Genomic DNA, 15,509 nt, shown 5'->3' with positions numbered 1-15,509 from the left:
TGCTGAACGTTCAGCAGCAGCAGCATGGTAATATCTGGGATGCATTAATGAAGCCGGCTAATAAAAATGGGGTGCCAGGGTCTCATTTCATAGGTCGCCTAATCAGATTTTTCCAGCATGAGGTTGGGTGCGATGCGTGGCACCTGGCTGAACTTCTTCCCATGAAGCAACAGCCATGGTGGGAGGGCAAGGTATCCATCTGGCCAGATATTTTTTTAAGTTCATTTGAACAGTTTTCCCTTTCTCCACCCAAGTTATCTTGCTTAACTTCAGGATTGTGCAACAGGCAGGAATGAAGAGAAATAGTTACAAATTGTCCTTAAAATTTGGGTTTAATATTCATGGTTTCGTTGTAAACAAAAGCAAACAAACCCACGTAGCTGCTATTGCTAAATAGGTTGGAGCCTCTACACCGCCAATTAGGCAGGCTGGCGGTCCACCTCGAGGGCTGCTGTCAGTTCTTGCTGTTGGCCTGAATCTGCAAGCAGAAGAACTGAGGCCACGTAAATTTTCTGATTGGCTGGAAAAATTTGGATACAGCCTCTGTTGGGATGTATAAATAGAAAGCAAAGTATTTTAGACCTTTCACTTTGAAAGCAGAGCTCTCAAGGCACATGAAAATGCAGAGAGTCACAGCAGTCATCCTCGCAATTGCGATCTCCAGTGGTGAGTTAGCTGAATTTGTTAAACATTGCTCGTTGTAACCTGCCTTCTTTTTATTTCTCTTTTTTTCCTTTTTTTTTTTCCTTTAAATGAAGTGTATCTGTGAGGATTTAGGAACTGATTTGTTCTCTGCCATTTTTTGCTTTTGAAAATAACCCCTCTCGCATTGCGTAGAAACCTCTATGGAAAAATCCTTTTTAGATGTGGTAAAGAGTTGTGGCAAAATTTTGTGGGAGTAATAATGTTGATTGAATAAGAAAGAGTCAGCTGAGGCATATCAATTACTAACAGCATGCATGTTTTCTTAAAAGCCTTTTTACTTAAAGATCAGCCTGCTGAGCATAGACTGTTCCCAGGGATGTTTCTGTGTTTAATGTCATCACCTTTGATTTCACAAAAATACACAATTCATTAAAATAAATGAAGACTACCTGGAACAAAGGGCTGATTTGCTCAAGGAAGGCGTTAGAGATTTCCTGCACCCTTTTAGCACCAGACCGTCAGTGCCAGCCCATCATTTCCCCGTTTGCGAGTCCCCCAGAGCCCAGCGGGGACGGTGCCTGCCGAGCTGTTCACACACGTGAATAAACCTCAGCTCGTTGCTTCTTGCTAGACCAGCCCCGTTCTCCACAGGGAGCCCCAGGAGCATCCCTTGGGAAACCCCGGTAGTTTTGGCGGGGGGAAGAGTGCTGTCAGAGGCTTGTAGAACCCCCACGTCAGGGGTTGCTTTTCCTCCCTTCCCCCCTGTAAACATTCTCCCTCTCTCAGACATCGCTGGGGCCGGAGGGTCAGCGTGGGCTCGACTGTGGGTGATGATGTCTGGAATAACAAATGTGAGGATCTTACCTGCGGGCTGCTACTTTGAAAGAGTAGCATAGAAACACGGGGAGATGGAAAATGCAATTAGTAAAAGCTAGATAACAGCTTTTGGTTTTGACTGGATCCCACCTTAGGGAATAGGAATGGACCTGGTGGATCTCTCTCAGCCCTGTTTTTTACAGTTCAGGATCCCAAGATCCCAGGTGGCTCCGGTCACCTTCCAGGCAGAGACATCCCGTAGCTCCAGCCCCACATCTGCCATGGGAATGCAGCACATCTGCCCTGGGGCAATGGGAGAGGAGTGGGTCACTCCATGATGTCCCCTCCAGATCTATTTGTTCTGCATTTTTGCTCTGAAGTCGCTGCTTTGAGTACTCTAAAACGTCATTTGACAAAGTGTAAACCAAAACAATGCTGTTTCATTGCGTCCCTAAACTTAACTTGCATTAAAAGAGGAACAACTTTCTAGTTCCCTGAAGCCTGATCCATGGTTACAGCGAAGTCCAAAGGGGCCTTGCTATTGATTGAACAACACGGGCTGGGAAATCCCCTTTCTAGTTTGTGGGGTTCATCTTCTGTTCTTCTCTTTTCTTCTTTTCTAGCTGCTGCAGCACAATGGGCAAGAATCTGCTCAAGTCAACCTGCGAACAAAATCAGAGGCTGCGACTCCCAGGGCTGCGGCAGATACAACGACCCCAGGTCCTGGGCTGGCATGACGGGAGATGGCTGCGCTTGAAACTTTCTTAAAATAAAAATAAGCATGAAAAAATGGGTGAGAGGAGGGTTTCTAGCTGGCGAGGCGCTCTGCCGCGGGCTAACCCGCCTTGCTCTTCTTCCTCAGAGGAGGGAAGAAGCACAGGGGAGTGGACGTGGTGTGTGAGGACGGCTCGGTGGTGTACGCGCCCTTCACGGGGAAGATCAACAGGCAAGCCAGGCCCTACGGAAACGGCAATGCCATCGACAACGGCGTCCAGCTTTCAGGATCAGGTACCGGAGCTGAAAGACGTGCGTCTTGCAAAGCCTGATTGCAAAACGCTCCTATTCCTCTATAGAGCTTTAACCTGAGCCAAAAATCATGAACCCAACCCGAAAGCAGTGTGCTTGCATGTGAATCCAAATGAAAACTGTAACTTTGAAATCCAGGTTCTGTTAATGCAGGAAAATTGATTGAAAGGATTACAGCATTTCACCTCTATTAAAAAAGTCAAAGGATGAAGCTGGTGCCTTTGCACATTTTGGATAATTAAAGGAACCGCCTCTGAGTTGCCTATGCGGTTTTACCCACCTTAATCCCCTTCCCCACCCTCCTCCATGTTAATTTATTTCTTTTCCTATTCTTTCTTTTTGGTGCTATAGGAGCATCACAGCATTTTCCGGAACTTTTTCTGCTGCTGAATCTCTTATCATTTTATTGTCATTTGTGTTTTGCTACTGAACATAATGACTCTGCCAGACTTTTAAAGCATTTCATAGGAGCAACAGTTTCCCCCTCTTTTCTCTCCCCTGTTAACAGGATTCTGCATTAAGATGTTTTACATCAAACCCGTCAAGTACAGCGGCCCCATCAAGAGGGGAGAGAAAATCGGCGTCCTGCTGCCCATGCAAAGGGTCTACCGAGGAATTACATCCCATGTCCATATCCAGAACTGTGACCTAACAGATCCTACTCCCAACCTGTAAACGGGCGGCTGCGCATCAGGGGCAAAGCCTTCAGCCCCCCACTTGTGTATTCATTATGTTGCTTGGGCATAGGTAGTCACTCTAAAGTGGAAGCCACTGAGCCTCAAAGAGTTGTTCCACCTAAAAAGTATCCAGGAACAAAATGCTGGTGGTTACCTGAACATAAACAGACTCAAAGAAAGGTATAACGCACGCTTTAAAGCTGCGATCGTGTCTTGCACATCACTGCACCCGTAGATGAAGGCTGAAGCAGTGGGGATGGACGCGTGGCTGGGAGGTGGTGGATCCTCGATGCTCAGCAGCACCGCAGTGAGCCGTGCCGCAGCTCACTCGTCTTGGACTTCTCTGCTCTCTTTGCAGCCAAACACGAAGATTTCTTCAATAAGTCAGAAATTTCACTTTGCTTGCAAATGAAAAGTCACATTATTAAAGGGCTGCTTCACTACATATTGCTTTGAATTTCTTTGGTGCTGTCACAGAGTTTGGGCTGGGTTCTGCTTTTTTAATGCAGCTGGGGGGAAAAAAACTGTATAAAGCTGAAACCCAAATCTTTCGTGGGGCCCATGACCAAAACCATAGAACAACATTAATGAAGTAACTCATTCCTTTTCCCCAGACTCCTGCTTCAGGATTGCCTTGGCACACCCAGGCTTCTTTTTGTCCAAGTGAGGCATTTCTTTCCATTAGTAAATCAGCTGAAGACTTTCCCAGGACAACAAGCTCTTGTTAACAGGACGGGGCTTTTCAGGCCAAGGCTACCAACATGCTACTGGGAGTCTCAAGGGCTAAAGTGCTCCGCAAGTGCCGCAGGCTCACGTATTTACTAACACAACTCAGCCTCGGATAAGCAGGGAAGCTGCTCTAGTGGGAGCTGTGTACGTCCTGACTGACAGCAGATTTATTTTTCCTAAGAAACTACAGAAAGAGATTTGCTACATCTGCGAAAAGTGCTTAACCTGCTGTGTCCCATTCACCTTCCCCAGGAACCACTTTAACTTTGCTATGAATGAAACATCAGCACGTCCATTTAAATATACAGCCCAAACCCGCAGGGGCAGATAGCAACCAGACATTGATGGCGAGTCAATACAACTGAGTTTTCTGTGAAAAAAACCTTTTCCGTATACTGAAAGCAGAAACATTTCAGCAGAAGTCCCCATGGTTTTCCAGTCTTGACCAACTTTTTTTTTAATTTTTGTCATGAAGTCGGCTGCCCTCAGAAAAGAAACACTTCCACCTAAGTTTCACTTGGTTAAAATCCCAGTTTTTAACCCAGTTATCAACTTCTCACATTTGAAAAGGGAAGGTCCCAATCAAGCCCCCACTCCTCCGTGCAAAGCCTAACGAAAGACTGAGCTACTTTGCTGACTGAGCAGGGCACCGAGCCCGCAGCCTTAATACACTCTACTGCAAAATGAACATTTTTACTTGATTTTAGTCCTTGTATGGGAAAGAAAACATGATCCAACACTTTTTTTCCCAGCAAAGACAGGTAAGCTCTTCCCTGGGCCACATTCTTCTCCTTCCCCCTCCCTCAGCTGTCACATGCATCAGGAACCTGTCAACAGGGACAGAAGATCCCATCACCTCCTTTCTAAAGCACAGGCATCACCAGGGCCCTGGGGGGAACACGAATGGCAAAACAGCACTGGGAGACCCCAGCCTGCCTTCTCCCTGCCCTCCCCACAGCATCCTGCCCTCCTGCCCTCCGGAGAGACCCCGCGGCAGTGCCCGCTCCCAGGGCTCGTGCTCCCCCCAGCTTGTGGCGGAGCTGCAACCAACTCACCAGCTTTGCTCCGTTTTCACCTGTACATTAATGACAACAGCTCAGCACTTTTCTGGTCTGTCCCCAGAGACTGGTTTCACAAACCTTTTCAGGGAGCTATTATTTAATCTGAGTTTTCGTAGCAGCGCAGGGAGGTGCAGTGCTTTGGTGCAGGGATGCGGGATGCTCCAGCAGGTACCCGAGAGAGGTAGAGGGCAAATGCTAAGAATTCCTGGTTTAGATGGAGCTGTCACCCAGCAGCAGAGAAGAAAAAGTAAATACCGCTTTCTATTTTAGGTTACAGAGCAGTTGGGGCAAACAGTATAAGTAAATCCAGCTTTATCTTTTCAGTCTAGTAAAAAAAATAACTGGCTGTAGCAGAAGGGAAGCACAATTTGTAGCTCACTCTGGGAAGGAAATAAAGAGCTGTAAAATACACAGTCCTAGAAATATTCAATAAGAGTGCTGGGGGAAGGAACGGGGGCAACTAGGCTTTTCAGGAAAGAGTTGGCAAACTCAGGCCATGCAGAATTGCTTTTTTTTTCTGCACCAGTTCTGCAGGGATCGTTTTCCTTGCTATCCCTTTTATTTTGTAACTTTGTACCACAAGGTCCCAGACAGAGAGAAGCTGGGATCCAAGCTGTGAAAGTCCTAACTAACTGCCTAAGGCTGCAACCCAAATCTGCGCTATTCCCTTCTGTTTCCCCAAGCATTAAAAGACTTTTGGAGGACACAGCCAGAGCTTTGCCCTCCCCACAAGATAGGACATTGATAGCAAAAAGATTTTCTTCGTGTTCCTCCATCCTCCCCACTAAAACTTAACTCAGGCTTAGCAAGCATATTAAAAAGGCAAAATAAATTCGAGATGGAGTCTTCAAGCAGAACTGTGCACCAGCACAACTTCAGCTTCACCTTCAGCTCATAGTTAGCAAAGAAGAAAGGCAAGGTGCTCAGATCTCCTACAGCCTGCGAGCTACTTGAAAGGACATGCCCACCCCTGCCTTTTGGCTGATCAGCTAGCGCGACCTGCCGATTTTCCAGCGATACTACAATATAAGCCGCGTACACAAAGCTTAATTAATCGTTGTGGCAAAATTCCTCTGCTCTCAGCCTTGTCAAGTGATCAGAAAGCTGAATAAAATAGCGCGTACAAGTTGTTTTACATTGTGCCAGCTTGATTTTCACCATGAAAGCCTGCGTTGCTGATTGCACAAGTAAATTCCTCTACAGTTATTTTTTAAATCATAATTTGGTTTTTAATGATTAGCACAAATAATATTATTTATTTTCCAGAGAAACAGCTTTTAAGGTTCTTTAATAATGTAATGCGCACAGATCAGCTGGGAGGCAAGTGCTCAGCATTGACGTGTTCCTACATGAACACACTGGGCTAGCCAAGAAGGACAAAGCCAATCGTTCCGTAAAATACAGCTAGGAAGAGATTTACCTTTTCAATTGCCTGCTAACGAGCCTGGCAAACCTACAGTTACGATACTGTAACATCACCAAGAAATAAGACACGCAGCTCTCGTTTATCCAGTTCACTGGGGCTGCGGCCCCACAGAGGTTGCAAAGAGGAAGGACTTTACGGACCAAATCATCAGTTTTTGGACATTGGTTGAATCCCACCGGGCTGAAACGTGTAAAGGAAACGATGGAGAAACCAGCCCTCACTTCTGGGCAACAAACGGAGGATGGCAGCACAGCTGGAAGGAAACCGCAGGCCTTGGCTGGGGGGTTGGATTTGCCCTGGCTCGGGGTTTGGCCCTGGCTTTTGCTGATGTTTCTTCTCAAAGAGTCCACTACCACTGCCCAGGAGTGTCTCAGAGTTTTCTGGCTTTTTTCCTCCAAAAACCTTATTTCATCATTTTACCATTTTCTCATTAAGAGATAAAGTTAAGATAATATGTTAAGAGGGACTAGTCTAACTTTTGCAAGGTTTATGGACACATGCGTGGCAGGTACCATCTATCCAAAAGCCCTGGCAACTGGCAGTGGGCCCTCCTGAAACACTACATAATTTACACAGCAGAGTCACAGTATCTTTGGAAAGGCTGAAGAGCAAAATAGGGATTTCTCCTGGGCAGCACCCGGCTTAGCTCATTCACTGCCTGTTGATACCAGCCCAAACACTCGCATTTGCCCGCTGCACTCTTGCCCAGTCCATGAGAAGACCTCGAAGGGACTTACACGGCCCGGGAAGTTACTACTGACATAAAAAGGGCAAAACAGGGAACTCGCACCGTTCATGCAAGAGAAAGAAGTCAGCATTTCCCAAGCCAGCCCACCTGCTCTGGGTGAGCTCCTCTCCACCGCCTTGCCCGCTCCCCTCCGCAGGGAAGGAAATGGTGCAACTGCAGCTCCCAGGGGCTGTGCAACGCCGGCTGGTTGTTCCACATCCTTCTGTTAGTGTGTGCTAAGCGGCCAATTCGTGTCTTTCACAACTGCACCTACCAACTGTTATATTAACATCTCCGTTGCCCAACACAGGAATCCCACCAACTTCGGTTCAGAGCTTCCTCATGCCCAAGGGGAGAGGTCTGCACCTTCCAGCTCGCCCAGGGAAGGAGCGCACTGAGAAATCTCAGCTGCAATGTCATACACTTGAAAACTGTTTTATTAAGAGTACTTTCCCAGAAGGGCATTAGATATATTATTGTAGCAAATGACATTTTGACATGTTTTAGAAAGAACAGAGCAAGATACAATGCTGTTAAGACCTCTTAGGGAGAAAATATAAAAAAACGTACACAGCTATGGCAATTTGGAGTCAGCTCTGTAACACTAATGAGATGGAAAAAATCGCAAAGAACGGGTAGCTTACAGCCATTTTACAAAATAGCAGACTGCAAAACAGGACTCAGAAAAGCTTCTTCAAGTATCTGTGCACCTATAACACAGTTGTACTTCTCTCCTGGTGCCTACCAGCTTGGCTGGCTTTACACCCAGCCTTTCCTTTGCAAGACTTTGTAGAGTGGGTTGAGGTGCTGCAATTCCTTCCTTGGTAAAATTAGGAGCATGTGAGTTCACAAAAGTCTATAAAAATCATTAGCTTTCCAAGGCAGGTCTGCCCCAGGTAAAATTTATATAATGAGGTATTTAAAACTCCACTAGTACAAACTGGCAGTCAGGAATAAATCAGAAATAAAATCTGGTTGAGAGAGATCATTACTGCAGAAACCCCACTGGAGACCCCTCAACTGGGAATCGCCAGGCACCAACCAACCAAAGTCTTTATTTTTAAAAGGTTTTGTTTCCAGTAGGAAAAAAAGCTTGCAGAAGCTAGTATCAAGCTAGCCAAGCTTGGAATTACTTTCCTACCTCTATGCTATGAAACCTTCATTGAAAGATGCCACCCATACCACCTTCCTTGCTGATTCTCTCTGCTAAGGAGAGCTGAGAGGGTTTGCGGAGAGCTTGTGCCAAATGAAGTTGAATAAGCCCAGAAAGAATATTACACAAGCTCTCCCAGCTTGTAGCAACGAAGGCTGTTTCTGGCAAGGGTCACACAAACCTGCATACCCCGTCTTTCAGTTCAGGGGCAAGCAGCATCCCCAAATCCTGAATACCCACCGAGAGCTCTTACCAGCACCTTGTATCATTTGTAAGCCTAGACTCCATTATATTGAACAAATTACAACCAAAAGCCCCATCAAAACTAGACTGAGGGGAGAAAACATTTATATAAATATTTGTTTGATGGCTACAAGTGTGAAAAACAGCAGTGCTTTCTGGCAGGATGGGGGAGAAAGCAGCAGGGATAAAATCAGCAAAGCCACTTCTAATAAACCAGGAAGGGCTAAAAGATTGCTTGGGGCTTAAATACCAGCTGTAATTGGAACCACAAGTGAAAAATTTGTCTCCAGCTGCTTGTTCCATGGAGATTTTCAGAAAACACAATGTACAGATGCTCTTTGCAAACTAGAAGTGGGGCAGAGGGACATCTGTTTCTCCTCTGAATAAAACCTGCAAGACTTCCAGAGGTTTCTGTAACTTGGAATATCAGATAGTTTATGTGAAAGCACCATGACTCATTTAAATTTCATATTAGCCAAGACATGTCCGTAAAGAAAATCTAATGCTTTTCTGTAAGCAGTGCAGAAAAATCAAACTGGAGGATTAAGAGAGACACTAAGGAGCCTGCTTAATAGTACAATAGCTGAATCATTTTAGAATTTTTTAACTCCATGTCAGTTATGCCATGCAACTTGGGTTTGCAACTGTTTGTTTCAGAACTTGAAGATGTTTTAATAAGAACTTAGTTGTCAAAAACTAGGGTTGCAGTGAAAAGACTTAATGGATTAAGTCCAGGCTAGGTGATAATTTCAGCTGAACAGGAAAAAAGACATGTTTCCATGCAAAAGCATCTGTATTTCTTAGCCTAAGTGAATACTCATGCTATACCAAACATTACACCTTCATGTGTTGTGACTCTGTTAGAAAGCTCTAATGGGCACATACACCTGGGGAGGAGGTACTGGAATGAGCAGCGAAGGACAAGCTGGTCATATCCACCGTGGAGTTTTGTCCATCTTTTTCCTCCAGCTCAATCCTCTGGACCATATTCTTGGTTCCTACCATTTTTGGCCTAAGTGTGTCCTTGCTTCAGGAGGAAGAAGAAAAGGTGTTAAGAAACGGTTCAACCAGAGCTTCCTGAAATGTGGGATTGTTCATTTCCATCTGTTGCTGTGTGCTAAGAGACCAATTATTTTATCCATCTTTCCCAACCAGCTCTAACAACTGTTAGAGGTTGTGGACATCCTCAGTGCCTAATATGGCAACACCATCTGCCCGGAGCTGTAATACTTTGCTCAAGACTGATTGGCCAAGACAACAGACTTGGGCTTTCCAAACCACATAAATACCCCAGGCAGCTACTGCTCAACGTCTTTGATTCAATCAAAGAACACCGGTGAAACAGCCACAAAATGCCACCTCTCAGTCTGGTCGCTCTGGTCAGCTTGGTGTCCACTGGTGAGTTGAGATTGCTATATTGCAGTTGGTCTTGACTGGTTTTAGGCAGACACTAATGAATTATGGAAATTCGCTCAAACATAAATAATGCTGTTTTTTCAAACTAGTTTTATGCACAGTTATGACTATTATAAAATATGGAATTAGGTGTGCATTTAGAGTCATATATTGAAGTGTTTAGAGGTTTCATGAAGAAAGTGAAAGTAGTTTGACTTATTTCACAAACTAGTATTAAAAGTATTTCTCTATGGCTTTGCTTTGTTTTTAGTGTATGTACCTTAAAATAAGACCTCAAGAAAAAGGGATCAAATCTATATACCAGATTGTACAATGTTCTTTTACCTACAGTTTCTGAAATTATAAACTCCCATGAGCTCATGTCTTCCACTTTAAAAGATTTTGCACCTTAACACTTTCTGTTGTACTGTACTAAGAACATAGTTACATTTTCCCTGTTTTCCTCTTTTGCACGTGAAGTTTTCGCCAAGCAGTTGGATGCACACCCGCCCCAACAACAACACAGACACTGGGCACAGATATGCAGCGGGAATCCCACCAACAAAATCCGGGGCTGCGATAAATACGGCTGTGGGGGTTTCGGCGCTGACAGGTAACGCAGTAGGGCATCAGGAGTCTGGAGCAGAGGGGTTCACTGTTGCTTTCCTAAATGAAATGTTCACACGGGAGAAAGAGTAGAGTTTAACCAGAGTTGACACTTAGAATGAGAGAAGACTCTTGTCTGCGAAACCTCTTACTCATTTTTGGGACGTTACTCGGCAATCTCGCAGAAGTGCAGTAATACCACAGCTACTAACTGATGCATGGGTGAAGAAGCGAGACCATTACACGAATTAGCAGCCAGAGTAAAGGAAATGGAAAGTATTTCAAGGATTTGTGTCATTTATTCTTGTTGCTTATAGACCAGATATTTAACTAACATTCAGCAACAGCTTATAGGAAGCTAAGTAGATTAATTTACACAAGCTAAAGGTCTGCCAGCATCGTTGTCTTTAAGTAGGCACCTCATAACAGAACAGGTTATAGGTCCCTGAAGAATGCTTTTATACGTAGAATGACTGCTGCCTTCCCTGCGTTTTCCTGTCATCTCCTCTCCCCAGGCACTACAAGAAGTGTCCATCCTCATCATGCAACTTCCAAATTTCTAAATGAGAAAATGCCAAACATAAGATTCTGTTTTACACTGGCACAGATGTATTTTGGGGTAGAACAGGGGTACTTTTCTATAGCAGTTTGAAATATCTCATGAACTTGGGAAAATTAAAAACGCACTTAAAATTTGCAATCCCATCCCGCTTTAAAGAAGGTCAGAGTAATACGAACATTTTGCAATAAAAAAAGATTTCTTTCCAATTTCATTGCAGATGCAAAAATTTTGTTAGACAAGCTTCAGATGTCATACTGTGTTATCTGATCTATCTATACATAATGTTAAGCCTGACAGACTTTTCTAATTACATATTTATGTTTCCAGGCACAGTGGTAAAGGAAAACATGTGGGCGTGGATGTCATCTGTGCTGATGGAGCGACAGTGTACGCTCCTTTCAGCGGCCAGCTCTCCGGACCCATTCGATTCTTTCATAATGGAAATGCCATCGATGATGGAGTCCAAATCAGGGGATCAGGTAAGTAATAACAGCAGATACGTTTGAGTCATGCGCAAGTAATCATTATATTTACTTGATGTTTCTGTGGCTCTTCAATTCAAGCAAAGTGTTGATTAATCTTACACCCTCTCTAGTTCTTACATTGAAGCACAACTAGACTGCTTCTAAGAAATACCAGAAATCAGCACCAGCAGGATGTAGTCTTTTCCTATGCTTTTGTTGGAGAGAAGGGAAGAAGGGAGTTGAAAAAACAGATAGCAGAAAAACAACAACCCCAAATAAAAAAAAGGGAACAGTAAAAATAAAGTATCAGAAATATGCCCTCAATTTTGCTGAGAGGATGTTTTCCTGTCCCTATTTTCCAACTCCCTCTTTTCCATACCAATCCAAGTAATTTTGATTTCAAGATTGTTGGTATCTTGACTACATTTCTGCTTCATCATTGCAGTCTCCAGTAAGAAGCTAGCACAGAAAGTTTCTTACTCACCACAAGAACAGATGCAGCTGGTGTTTCCTGACCTCGCTTCCATTCCCATCTCTTCCAGGTTACTGTGTAAAGCTCGTCTGTATTCACCCCATCAGATACCACGGCCAAATCCATAGAGGGCAGCAACTCGGGAGAATGCTGCCAATGCAAAAAGTATTTCCTGGCATTATCTCTCACATCCATGTTGAAAACTGCGACCGCTCTGATCCTACTCATCATCTTACGCCTGGTAAAAAAAAAAAAAAACAAAACCAAACAAAAAACCCAACTCCAGAATAAGAAGTATAATGAATGAAAATTAAGTTATTAATTAATTTCAAATAAGGACAACAATATCAAATAGCAATAGTCCTCTCTGTCTTAGGTTCTCCCTGACAGCAACATCTCAAAGAAAGAAAATATGCATTATAAATACAGCATAACAGGACACTAGACAGTGTGACAGGAAGGAGAATATATCAGTTTATCAAGTTGTATTTCTTGCGCCCCCATGACACAGCAGCATCAAGTCTCAGCAATAAACAGAGTCAGACTCTCTTCTGTTTGTACCTTTTAACTACTAGCCATGTTTTCAGTATTGCACCTTAGGACGATTCTTTGCAAATACAAATACTACATTGGCAGTAATGGAGAAGACGACTTGAAGTGTCCAGTCCCATCAGCCTGGGCACAGAATAAGAAACAAAACTGAGTCTTTTCCCATCCCTCAGATTATACTCTAGGAACCGTGATACTCTTTTTGAATTTTTGTCTTTAAAGCATGTTCCTTATACGAGATAAACCTAATCTAGAAACATTACAATCCAGTCTTAGGTGTACATTCTATTTACATTTCCTAAAGGGTGACAAATTTTTGCATGTCCAACTAGATGCGCGGGACGTAATTCCAGTATGTTCCTACCTAACTAAAATTAAAAATTGTTACAGTTTGTAACTACTAAATAGTAGTTACAAACATGCAAAACTTAGAACCTAAAAGTTAACTTTGATATGCTGTGTTTCTGTATTTCAAAGTCGTTCCACCATTCCCACAACAAGACAGACACTGGGGAACAGTGTGCTCCGTGAATCCTACAAACGAGATAAGAGGCTGTGATCGATATGGCTGCGGATACTACGGAGCTCCAAGGTACTCTAAGTGGAACACGTTGGGTTTTGTTGCTGCTCCACTGAAATGGAGTTGAACTCTGTTTAAGCCATTTAAGAATTACAGCTTTGAAGGTTTGGGTTGGCCATGAGGCAACATTTTCACTACAGGGGTAATGCAGCACCAGAACAAGTTGCCCACATTGTTCATAAAACCTCTGTGCTTGGAGGTTTTTATGACTCAGACTAAGCCATGCTGGACCTGACCTGGTGTTGGGAACAGTCTTGACTCAAGTGGAAGGTTGGAGTTGATGTCCTCCATAGGTACCTGCCAACCAACATTTCTGTGACTCTACAGTTCTATTTAAAGGCTTGGAAGAAAGGCATTTTCTTCTCCCTTTTGCAAAACTGCAACTCTAACAGATCATCAACCCTACATGGCATTACATCACCTACACCAAAAAACTTTTTATAGATTCTTCAGCCAGTCAACTATGTAAACACTGTCTCAGTACACACAATCCATTTCCTGATCTTGGAACATGCCAACAGATCTCTCTATACCTAATGTTAGGCCTGACAAGAGACTTCTCTAATTACGTATTTGTTTTTAGACGCAATGGTAAAGGAAAGCACGCGGCTGTGGATGTCATCTGTGCTGATGGAGCAACCGTGTATGCTCCCTTTTCTGGCGAGCTCTCTGGACCCATTAAATTCTTCCACAATGGAAATGCCATTGATGATGGAGTCCAAATCAGGGGATCAGGTAAATAGCTATTTTTCATTTAATATTTCTTTGTCTTGAGGTCATGTAGGATGTATTACCTTGCAGCTAGCCAAGTAGTTAAGCAAGGTGCATGTTTTGAAACACCGCATCTTCTATCCACTTGCGGAACTTTTTGCTCCTATGTTAGAATGCAAATAATTGAGTCCTGTAGAATGTCTTTGAGCTCTTCTCTCTAGTAAACCAGGAATTCCCACCTTTCCCCTGCCTCCCATCTTCCCTCTTGCACCAAGCCAACAACTCCAACCACCATCTCTATTTTTTATGACCACAGTGTCTTTGCTATTTTAGTTATTTCCACTACTGCTATCTCAATGGAAAGGACAAGACAGAAAATGTTAATATTGCTGAAATAGAGTTAGTACAGAAGAACAAATGCTTTATCAGTCATCTGATCTTTTCCCTCTTCTTGTTTTCACCAGGCTTCTGTGCAAAACTCGTCTGCATCCATCCCATCAGATACAACGGTAGAATTTCTAAGGGACAAGTCCTTGGGAAAATGTTGCCAATGCAAAGAGTATTTCCTGGGATCACATCTCATATTCACATTGAGAACTGTGATCACTCAGATCCTACTAGCTATCTCGAAGGGGGGAAAGGGCAAAGAGTGTGAAATGAAAAGGTAGTAAATTCCAAATAAATTCATCTCAGCATCCAAAAGTTGTTTTTTCTTATCATGTGGACAGCCTATCTCAGTGAAGGAAGGAAAAAAGTATACTTTACAGAATTAAAAAAGTTATACAACATGCACAACACCAGTTTATATTACTACTGATTCAATACTTCGGGCCTTACATAATATTGCAAGGTGCTAACATTAATATACACTCCAGATACTGGGTAGGTACTGGTTTTTACGTACCTGTAATTGTTGCCAACATTGTATCTTAGGCTAATTGGTGAACTTTACTACACCTTGGCAAACAAGATTACTTTAGATTTTGAAGGAACCTGAACTGAGGAAAATTGAAAGTAAATTTATTGAAACACTCTACAAGGCATAAAAGATGCTGTTCAGAGTTTTCATGCCAGAACAACCAGTCTCTATGGATGGCAAAAGGGACTCCACACAAGGAAAAAAGATTCGAGTTTTTGTTGGAATTTGCATTTACAAGAGAATCGGGAAATTAGCAGTGACTAATTACAAGCTTTCTCAAGGAATCTGAAAAGACAGCGACCATGAAAACTAGCTCACCCCCTCATGTGGCAGAAAAGGTGCACTACTGTCAGCTTCTCACTGTAACCTGGACTTTTTAGTGACCCTACAAATCTCTTTAGCATATGAGGTATAAATTCAGTACCTCATTTTGAGGGTTTCAATTACTCTAACAAACTGTATCATTGCATTATACACATTAGAGATGGGGTTTTAGAAAGCCTTTGCAGGGCAGTGAAACTAGAAAAAGCCAATAAAATAGACAAAACTTGCCTTAGCTAGGACAAGGCAGAGCTCTCAAGTACAGGCTACTCGAGGGATAGTAGGAAGTAAAGGCGGCTATCTACAGGTTCTTGCCAAGTGCAATACCTCCACTGCGGTCATTCAGGATGACCTACTAAAGAAGGAAAAGAAGAATTAATGCTGCTTTACACAGGGCAGTGTTTTGACACTCCTCCCCAAAGCACAA

The 15,509-nt window shown here is 43.4% G+C and overlaps 2 protein-coding genes across 2 annotated transcripts; both read left to right on the top strand.

Annotated features, from left to right (window-relative positions):
* Nucleotides 1-2,084: 2,084 nt before the first annotated feature.
* Nucleotides 2,085-3,162, top strand: LOC104080746 (leukocyte cell-derived chemotaxin-2-like; the record flags this gene model as incomplete). The annotated part of the gene is made up of 3 exons (XM_009583247.1): nucleotides 2,085-2,181; nucleotides 2,324-2,469; nucleotides 2,996-3,162. Coding segments are annotated over 3 exons (410 nt in total), but the record flags the coding sequence as incomplete, so codon positions are not given.
* A 6,651-nt stretch (nucleotides 3,163-9,813) lies between these two features.
* Nucleotides 9,814-14,497, top strand: LOC104080745 (myeloid protein 1-like). Its single transcript, XM_009583246.1, has 7 exons — nucleotides 9,814-9,901; nucleotides 10,379-10,511; nucleotides 11,394-11,545; nucleotides 12,073-12,243; nucleotides 13,029-13,143; nucleotides 13,715-13,866; nucleotides 14,307-14,497. Exons 1-7 carry the CDS (start codon nucleotides 9,856-9,858, stop codon nucleotides 14,495-14,497), a joined length of 960 nt encoding a protein of 319 aa, XP_009581541.1. The 5' UTR covers nucleotides 9,814-9,855.
* The last annotated feature ends 1,012 nt before the right edge of the window (nucleotides 14,498-15,509 follow it).

This window comes from Fulmarus glacialis, unplaced genomic scaffold (assembly GCF_000690835.1).
Source record: "Fulmarus glacialis isolate BGI_N327 unplaced genomic scaffold, ASM69083v1 scaffold13478, whole genome shotgun sequence".
Taxonomy (NCBI): Eukaryota; Metazoa; Chordata; class Aves; order Procellariiformes; family Procellariidae; genus Fulmarus; species Fulmarus glacialis.
Note: the sequence above shows the minus strand (reverse complement) of the source record. Positions and strands in the feature narration are given on the sequence as shown.

Coding starts and splice junctions, on each gene's coding strand:
- LOC104080745 (XM_009583246.1), top strand. CDS start 9,856: ATGCCACCTCTCAGTCTGGTCGCTCTGGTCAGCTTGGTGTCCACTG. Junction 10,512..11,393: donor GGGGGTTTCGGCGCTGACAG/GTAACGCAGTAG, acceptor TTATGTTTCCAG/GCACAGTGGTAAAGGAAAAC. Junction 12,244..13,028: donor TACTCATCATCTTACGCCTG/GTAAAAAAAAAA, acceptor TGTATTTCAAAG/TCGTTCCACCATTCCCACAA.